This window comes from Myotis yumanensis, unplaced genomic scaffold (assembly GCF_028538775.1).
Source record: "Myotis yumanensis isolate MYYU_CA2020_CCGP unplaced genomic scaffold, mMyoYum1.0.hap1 SCAF_18, whole genome shotgun sequence".
NCBI classification, from domain to species: Eukaryota; Metazoa; Chordata; class Mammalia; order Chiroptera; family Vespertilionidae; genus Myotis; species Myotis yumanensis.
In genome coordinates, this window is record NW_027223769.1 from 3,421,626 (window position 1) to 3,431,183 (window position 9,558).

Below are 9,558 nucleotides of genomic sequence, written 5' to 3' on the forward strand. Positions count from 1 at the left end.
CAGTGAGGCTGAGACAGCCCCAGAGAGGTGGAATCGGCACCGGTGAAGTCGTGAGAGCACCAGTGAGGTCTAGATGGCCCGGGTAAGGTTGAAACAGCCCCGGTTAGGTTGAAACGGCCCTGGTGAGGTTGAATCGGCCCCAGTGAGGTTGAATTGGCACCGCTGAGGTTGAGACAGCCCCGGTGAGGTCAAAACCGCCCATGTGAGGTCGAGACAGCCCATGTGAGGCTGGGACAGCCTCGGTGAGGCTGGGATGGCCCCGGTAAGGCTGAAATGTCCCCGGTGAGGCTGAGACGGCCCCGGTGAGGTTGAGACGGCCCATGTGAGGTTGAAACAGCCCATGTGAGGCTGGGACGGCCCTGGTGAGGCTGGGACATCCACAGTGAGGCTGAGACGGCCCCGGTGAGGTTGAAACGTTCCCGGTGAGGCTGAGACGGTTGGGTGAGGTTGAATTGGCCCCAGTGATGTTGAATCCACCCCAGTGAGGCTAAAACAGCCCCGGTAAGGCTGAAACGGCCCATGTAAGGTTGAGACGGCCCATCTGAGGTTGAGACAGCCCCGGTGAGATTGAGACAGCCCCAGTGAGGTTGAATCAGCCCCAGTGAGGCTGAAATGGCCCCAGTGAGGCTGAAACGGCCCATGTGAGGTTGAGACAGCTCCTGTGAGGTTGAGACGGCCCATGTGAGGCTGAGACAGCCCCGGTGAGGCTGTGACGGCCCCGGTGAGACTGAGTCGGCCCCAGTGAGGTTGAGATAGCCCCGGTGAGGTTTAATCGGCCAGGTGAGCTTGAGACGGCACTGGTGATGTCAAGACGGCCCCGGTGAGGTTTAGACGCCCCTGTTGTAGTTGCAACGGCACCGGTGATCTTGAAATGGCCCCTGTGAGGTTGAGACGCCACCCGTGAGGCTGAGACGGCCCCTGTGAGGCTGGTACGGCCCAGGTGAGGTTGAGACGGCCCCGGTGAGGTTGAGACTGGCCCGGTGAGGTTGCATCGGCCCCGGTGAGGTCGAGGCATCACTGGTGAGGTCAGGATGGCCCCGGTGAGGTTGAAACGGCCCCTGTGATGCTGGGACAGCCCCTGTGAGGCTTAGATGGCCCCTGTGAGACTGAGACAGCCCCCGGGAAGCTGAGAAAAATACCACATGAACTCCCTCATTTATGGATAATAAGGACCATTATAGACTGATGAACAAAAATGGATACAGAGCCAGAGCAGCATTGAGCAGACTGTCAAACTATGGTGGGAACCCTGGGAAGGGTTGAGAGGCATAGGAGATCAACCAAAGGACTTATATGCATGCATATGAGAATAACTAATGGACACACGACACTGGGGGGTGGGGGAAACTGGGGGGATATCAAGTGGGGGGAAGGAGATATGTGTAATACTCTTTGTAATACTTTAAGGGAAAAAAAGTAGAAGTCAGAAATGAAGCATACACTAACTGAAATAAAGAATAATTTACAGGGGTTCAACAGTACAGTAGAGGATGCCATACACCTGAAACTAATATAAATAAGGTCAGATATCAACTGTAATAGAAAAATAAAAGCAAACAAAAAAGTTTAAGGCTGAGTATTTAGAGGTTGCAGGTAAAGCAGACTGTAGAGTGAAGTGCCTAAATGTGAAAATAAGAAAACTAAAAAATGTCCTGGCCGGGTGGCTCAGTTGGTTAGAGCATCATTTTATTCTTGGTTAAGGTACCTACTCAGGTTGCAGGTTAGATCCCCAGCCGTGCATGTGTGGGAGGCAACTAATTGATGTTTCTCTCTCACAGCGATGTTTCTCTCTCTCACTTCCTCTCTCTAAAAAAAAAAATTTAAGGAAACTGAAAATTAATAAGCCTAGCATCTAATATAGGAGAATAAAAAATTTAAAAAAAAAACACAGAGTGAGCCCTTTCTGCCAGATAGTTGCTGCCATCATGGACATGAGTCGTGTGCAGCCTATCAAGCTATCCAGGGTCACGCAGGTGCTGGGCAGGACCGGTTGTTCCATCATCCAAAATGTAAAAGGCCTCATGCGTGAGGGCGACATGTTCACTCTATTGGAGTCAGAGCAAGGAGCTCGGAGGCTACACTGAATGTGTGATTGGGTCCTGGCTGTCTGGGTAAACCACATGGCCCATGGGGAAGATGTTCCACTGTTAATAAAGTGTTTATGTAAAAGAAAACAGTTAGTCCTTTAAAAAGATAAAAGTAGCCCTGACTTGTGTGTTCAGTGGTTAGAGCACCCACCCACAGACCTAAGGGTCTTGGGTTCAATTCCCAGTCAAGAGCATGCTCCTGGGTTGCTGGCTCAGTTCTGGCCCCGGTATAGGTTCCAGAAGCAACCAATCCTATGTCTCTCTCACATGTGTTTTGAAAGGTTAACATGGGTAGTGTGTAGGCAGGCTAAATAACCATTTTGACAGTGGATTAACAAAAATTAAATTTATTTAAGGGAAGGGTATGTGGGTTGGGATATCCAAAGGGAAGAGCTGCACAGCACTGGGCCAAGGGGACATTGGGTGGATGATGGCAGCACCCAGGGGCTGGAGTTCCATCCTTATATGCAGTCACAGGTGGGAAGCTCTTGTCCTCAGTGGGTTTGGGGAATGAGCTGGTGGGCTTGGAATGCAGATGGGATGTGAATGTGAGATCAGGTGTTTTTAGGACAGTTTTGATGCCTTGTATGGTGTCCAGCAAGTTTTCCTGGTCTTTGTCCTCCTGTGGCCAGAAGCTTACAAATGATGTTAAGGATTATATTGCCCTGTAGTCCTAACAGATGTTTCTCTCACTATCTCCTCCTCCTCCTCCCATACATTCTCTCCAAAAATCAATGGAAAAAATATCCTCAAGAGGATTAACCTGAAAAGGTAAAGTTAAAGAAATAATAAACGTAATAGTATAAATGAATGGAACACAAAACACAGTAGGTAGACTATGAAAACAAAAACTTCTTCTTTGAGAAGGAAAAAAAACTTTAAGTTCCTGTAATATTTGTGATAAGCAGAATTCTAAAGATGACCCCAGTCCCAACCGGTTTGGCTCAGTGGATAGAGCATCGGCCTTCGGACTGAAGGGTCCCATGTTTGATTCCAGTCAAGGGCATGTACCTTGGTTGCAGGCACATCCCCAATAGGGAGTGTGCAGGAGGCAGCTGATTGATGTTTCTCTCTCAGATGTTTCTCTCTCATCAATGTTTCTAACTCTATTCCTCTCCTTCCCTCTCTAAAAAATCAATAAAATATATTTTTTAAAAATAAAATAAAGATGACCCATGCCCTTGTATAATCCCTTCCCCTGAGTGGGGGGTGGGACCTGTGAATGTAATAAGATATACTCCCGTGTCTATGTGACTTATGACAAAAGGGTGCACAAGTAATTAGAGACCCAAATTAATTAATTTTGAGTTAATCCCAAGTGAAGTCATCCTAGGAGGCACTGACCAATCAGATAAGTCCTTAAAAGGGACTGAGCCCTTCCAACAAAGGATTAGACTTAATAGTAAACCAATAGAAAAAAAGGTATTAAGAGGCAGTTCCCAGAGGAGGAGATTAAATGGCCGCTATGCACAGGAAATGTTCAACTCAGTAGCCATTTGGAGAAAAGTAAATAAAAATGAGATATAATTTCACACTCATCAGATTAGCAAAATTTTATAATTCATAGGATCAAGTATTGGAGGACAACAGAGAAATCTTTGTGCATTGTTGGTGGGAACATAAATTAGTTCAACTACTTTGCCGAGCAATTTGGCAATACCTATCAAGTTGAAGCTGCACATACATGTGACCCAGCAATTCCACTTCTAGCATCGCCCCTAGAAAAATTCTCACAGCCAGAATGTCAGCTCCATGAGAGCAGAAAATATTTCAGGAATTATTTTTCTGTTTCATTCTTTGCTATATTCCCAGTGCCTACAGTTAGCTGGCCCTCGATTGACATTTGTTGACTTCATTAACAAATGCATTAAAAGCATGGTCATGTTAAGAAAGATTCATCTGGCTCCCTGGAGGAGGTAAAGACTAGAGGCTAACGAGGAGGTGTGCAATGAGGCAGTGGTTCAGGTGGAGAGTGACAGCATCTTGATCACAGAGCCCAGTTCAGACAGAGTGGCCGTCCCTCCCCTATTGCACCTCTCACTTGTTTCCAGTAAACTCGTCTCCTCTGTCCACAGACAAGCTGAAGGTGTCTGCCTCAGCTCGCAGCCACGAGCGTCTTCAGCTAGCCTTTACTCGCCAACAGAGAGTTACCACTGTGTGCAATGAGACCCATTGCTCAACAGCCCTGTTCAGGGACCTAGGAAACAAAATCTGCGCTCCTCAGACTGGCAGTCACAGCCCTTTAATATCCAAGTCCCACCTCCCCCCCCTCCCCAACCCCCCCACCCGTACTTAAATGCCCCTGGGGTCCTGACAGGTCACCAGCAAGTGATTTGGGCTGGGAGGGGGACTGGGACTGAGAGCCGATGCCCGGTCTAAAATGGACAGCCACGCCCTAACCAGTGTGGCTCAGTGGACAGAGCCGGCCCATGGACTGAAGGGTTCCAGGGTTCGATTCTGGTCAAGGGCATGTACCTTGGTTGCAGACTTGATCCCCAGTATGGGGCATACAGCAGGCAGCTGATCCATGTTTGTCTTATCAATGTTTCTAACTGTCTATCCCTCTCTCTTCCTCTCTGTAAAATCAATAAAATATATATTTTTAAATAATAAAATAAAATGGACAGCCACTATCAGGTCCAGCAGACACTAGCCACAGACTTGGACAGTCCTCCTGGCCCTGGTTGTTGTCTCTCTTGTGGTTCACCAGGCCCCTTCTCTGTCTTTCACTCCCACCTCTGGAATCTTCCACCTCCAGGAGCTTGCGTGTTTGACTGTTCCACTTGTGAGATAACTCCCTTCCTGATGTCTCCCAGCTGTGATTCCCTCATTGCTGCCCCTCCCTCAAGGCCATTCTGTGGTGTTCCTGTACTTGTACCTGGGCCCCAGGTACTTTCTCCTATACAAGCTGCCTTTCCTCACAGTCCTTCAGTAATACCCCCTGACTGTCATCGGTGCCACGGAGGTGGAATATCTGGAACTGTTTGATTCCCCTGCGACTTTCTTCCAAGTGTACCCCCTCCCAATTTCTCCTTTGCTTATTCTTCTCCAATGCAGCCACCATGCTGACTCTAGGAAAACTGCTTAATGGTGTGTTCCGGGAGAAACCAAGATGGCGGCATAGGTTAACGCTGGAGTTTGCTGCCTCGAACAACAACTTCAAAAATACAACTAAGCCGAAATCCGGTTTGGATCAGTGGATAGAGCATCGGCCTGTGGACTGAAAGGTCCCAGGTTCGATTCCGGTCAAGGGCATGTACCTGGGTTGCGGGCACATCCCCAGTAGGAGATGTGCAGGAGGCAGCTGATCGATGTTTCTCTCTCATCGATGTTTCTAACTCTCTATCTCTCTTCCTTCCTCTCTGTAAAAAATCAATAAAATATATTTTTTAAAAAAATACAACTAAAAGACGGAACAGACATCATCCAGAACCACAGGAAGGCTCGCTGAGTGGAAGTTCTACAACTAGGAGGAACCGAGAATCAGAGGAGATGCAGTGCTGAAGTAAAATACTAAGGTTCGGAGTGCGCGCACCGCGGGCTGGTGGCTGAGGGCGTGGTTGTCTGTTTCAATCCGGAGGGAGCCTCAGACTCTGAGCTCCAGATCCGGGCGAGTCTCTAGGGACCCAGACTCAAACGGGAGAAGCGGGACTGTCTGGCTTCGGTCCCTCCGAGGTTTGCAGCGGTTGCTGGGACAAAGAAGCAGAGCCCCTGGGGACGGACTGAGAGCAGCCATAACTGCTCCCTCCTACACTCTGTTGATCGGGTGGGACCCGCCCCGCCCAAGCCCTGCACAGAGCCATTTGCCAGATAGCCTCAGGCAAAGGCTAGATTAGCACCTCCCTAGAGGACAGAAGTTCTCCCACTGCAAACACAGCTGATTCTCACAGCCAGTTGGCCTGGAGGTCAAGTAGTAATTACCTACAACAACCAAGGCTTGACTACAACAAGACTGCTCACAGAGACCACAAGGGGGTGCACCAAGAGTGTCTACCTCAGGTAATTGGGACACTTAACACGGAAAGCCACTCTATCAACACAGCAAAGCATAAAAAAATGCCAAGACAAAGAAACAGGCCACAAAGGACAGAACCGGAGGAAAGCAGGCTACTGGATATAGAATTCAAAACCACACTTTTGAGGTCTCTCAAGAGGCTTCTAGAGGCTGTCGATAAACTTGATGAGATGTACAGGAAATCTAATGAGACCCTTGATGGTGTGATAAAGGACCAACTAGAAAGTAAGCATACACTGACTGAAATAAAGAATATTATACAGACTCCTAACAGCAGACCAGAGGAGCGCAAGAATCAAGTCAAAGATTTGAAATGCGAGGAAGCAAAAAACACCCAACCGGAAAAGCAAAATGAAAAAAGAATCCGAAAGTGTGAAGATGGTGTAAGGAGCCTCTGGGACAGCTACAAGCATACCAACATCAGAATAATAGGGGTGCCAGAAGATGAGAGAGAGCAAGATATTGAAAACCTATTTGAAGAAATAATGGCAGAAAACTTCCCCTACTTGGTGAAAGAAATAGATTTACAAGTCCAGAAAGAGCAGAGAACTCCACACAAAAGGAATCCAAAGAGGACCACACCAAGACACATCATAATTAAAATGCCAAGAGCAAAAGACAAAGAGAGAATCTTAAAAGCAGCAAGAGAAAGAAACTCAGTTACCTAGAAGGGAGTACCCATATGACTGTCAGCTGATTTCTCAACAGAAACTTTGCAGGCCAGAAGGGAGTGGCAAGAAATATTCAAAGTGATGAATAGGAAGAACCTACAACCAAGATTACTTTATCCAGCAAAGCTATCATTCAGAATTGAAGGTCAGATAAAGAGCTTCACAGATAAGGAAAAGCTAAAGGAGTTCATCACCACCAAACCAGTATTATATGAAATGCTGAAAGGTATCCTTTAAGAAGAGGAAGAAGAAGAAAAAGGTAAAGATACAAATTATGAACAACAAATACGCATCTATCAACAAGTGAATCTAAAAATCAAATGAATAAAAAATCTGATGAACAGAATGAACTGGTGATTATAATAGAATCAGGGACATAGAAAGGGAATGGACTGACTATGCTTGCGGGGGAAAGGGGTGTGGGAAATTCGGGAAGAGACTGGACAAAAATCATGCACCTATGGATGAGGACAGTGGGTGGGGAGTGAGGGCGGAGGGTGGGGTGGGAACTGGGAGGAGGGGAGTTATGGGGGGAAAAAAGAGGAACAAATGTAATAATCTGAACAATAAAGATTTAATTATTTTTAAAAAATGGTGTGTTCCACCCACACTGATAGGCCTGTAAGAGGAGGTTCCTCTCCTCCTGCTCCACTCAAGTCTCCAGCTCCTTAGGTCTAACTGTCTTCACTTCATCAGCTCCCCTACCTCCACTTCCAGCCTCAGGTCAACTCTCCAGGTCTGTGGTTGAGTAAGGAAGCCACATCCCTGATGCCCTCAACTCTTCGCATGTCAGAGCAAGCAGCTCTGAGTCCCTAGGAGAAGGGAGAAGGGAATGGGGGATGAGTGTCCTTTGCTGCAGGGAGCTCCTTATGTCCAGGACAGAGGAGGAGAGAAGACCACTATGGATCCCAGCATGCAGACAGATAGAAAGTAGACTCAGGAAAGGATTTGGTGGGTGTGGGATGATTTCTTCTCTCTCAGTTCTGCAGAAATCCAGGCAATAGTCTTAATGGTGTGGGTTGGGCATTCTTGGGTTCTAGAATGCAATGATTTTAACCCCATCTAAACCTTTCGTGCCAGGCTGGTGTGGCTAGTGGTTGAGTATTGACCTATGAACCAGGAGGTCACAGTTCGATTCCCAGTCAGATCACATGCCAGGGGCGTGATCCCCAGTGAGGGGTGTGCAGGAGGCAGCCAATCAGTGATTCTCTCTCAGCATTGTTGTTTCTATCTCTCTCTCCCTCTCCCTTCCTCTTTGAAATCAACAAAAATATTTTTTAAATAAACCTTTGTGGGATAGCAAGCCACTCTCAGAGCTGGACTGCCCCTTGGTAGGACTGGAGTTTCCTTTCACTCCACCCGTGCCCCTCATCTGCCACTGGCTTAGAAGAGCCAAGACTCATTGGAGAAGTGCTTGATTCCAGAGCAGGGAAAGCATAAGAAAAGGAAAAATAACTTTAACTTCCTGTAGCACTTGTGGTAAACAGAATCCTAAAAATGACCCCACATGGCCCATGCCCTGCTAGAATTCCCCTTGTATAATCACCACACCCGCGGTGCCAGAAAGTAAAGACGTGGTCAAAAAAGATGGGCCACGTCAACAAGAAGCAGAAGCCGACCTGAAGGAGCGCCCAATGATCAAAGCTGAAACAACTTTAAAAATAAATAAAGTATTGGATTATAACCTGTGGAATAAAATGAATACCCATTTAACCATAGTACTGTAAATAAATAATTGAACAAATAAATAAACAGGGGGAAAGAGGCAATTCTGCATTATGGAAGAATTCCAGTTAATCAATCTAGGAGGAATGAGGGAAATGGAAAATCACTATGAGGGTAGCACAGTAGCACTGTAGGCAAGGTCCACTGATGGCTACTAGCCCTGGTAGGCAAAATGTGAGGAAAACAGAATGTTGTGATCTCAAATATATTCCCCAAGAAACCTTAAGCAAGTAATCAAAGTTGACATGTCAATAATAAGATGTAACATCATGTACCCTTGACAGGATGCACTGAGAAGGGCACAGCATTCCTGTGCAACTCTTGCCAAAACTACATAATCTCAATACAGTCATGAGAAAATATCATCATCTACTAATTAACTGACCATACTTTTTATTTTATTTTTTTAATTTATTAAATCTTTATTTTTCACATTATTACAGTTTTCCTCTTCCCTCCCCCCCATAGCTCCCCTCCACCCGATTCCCACCCCACACTCTGCCCTTACCCCCCCCAACTGTCCTCATCCATAGGTGTACGATTTTTGTCCAGTGTCTTCCCGCATCCCCTTCACCCCTTTCCCCCCAAGAACTGTCAGTCCACTCCCTTTCTATGCCCCTGATTCTATTATATTCACCAGTTTGTTCTGTTCATCAAACTTTTTATTCACTTGATTTTTAGATTCACCTGTTGATAGATATGTATTTGTTGTTCATAATTTTTATCTTTACCTTTTTCTTCTTCTTCCTCTTCTTAAAAGATACCTTTCAGCATTTCATATAATACTGGTTTGGTGGTGATGAACTTCTTTAGTTTTTTCTTATCAGTGAAGCTCTTTATCTGACCTTCAATTCTGAATGATAGCTTTGCTGGATAAAGTAATCTTGGTTGTAGGTTCTTGGCATTCATCACTTTGAATATTTCTTGCCACTCCCTTCTGGCCTGCATAGTTTCTGTTGAGAAATCAGCTGACAATCGTATGGGTACTCCCTTGTAGGTAACTGATTTTCTTTCTCTTGCTGCTTTTAGGATTCTCTCTTTGTCTTTTGCTCTTGGCATT

At 46.3% G+C, this 9,558-nt stretch overlaps 1 protein-coding gene across 1 annotated transcript; it reads left to right on the plus strand.

Moving 5' to 3' along the window:
* The first annotated feature begins 1,925 nt into the window (after positions 1-1,925).
* Positions 1,926-2,084, plus strand: LOC138997299 (small ribosomal subunit protein eS28-like). The gene has a single exon (XM_070398901.1). It carries the CDS (start codon positions 1,926-1,928, stop codon positions 2,082-2,084), a length of 159 nt encoding a protein of 52 aa, XP_070255002.1.
* The last annotated feature ends 7,474 nt before the right edge of the window (positions 2,085-9,558 follow it).

Bases quoted from the DNA above. Each gene is read 5' to 3' on its own strand.
- LOC138997299 (XM_070398901.1), top strand. From the start codon at position 1,926: ATGGACATGAGTCGTGTGCAGCCTATCAAGCTATCCAGGGTCACGCAG.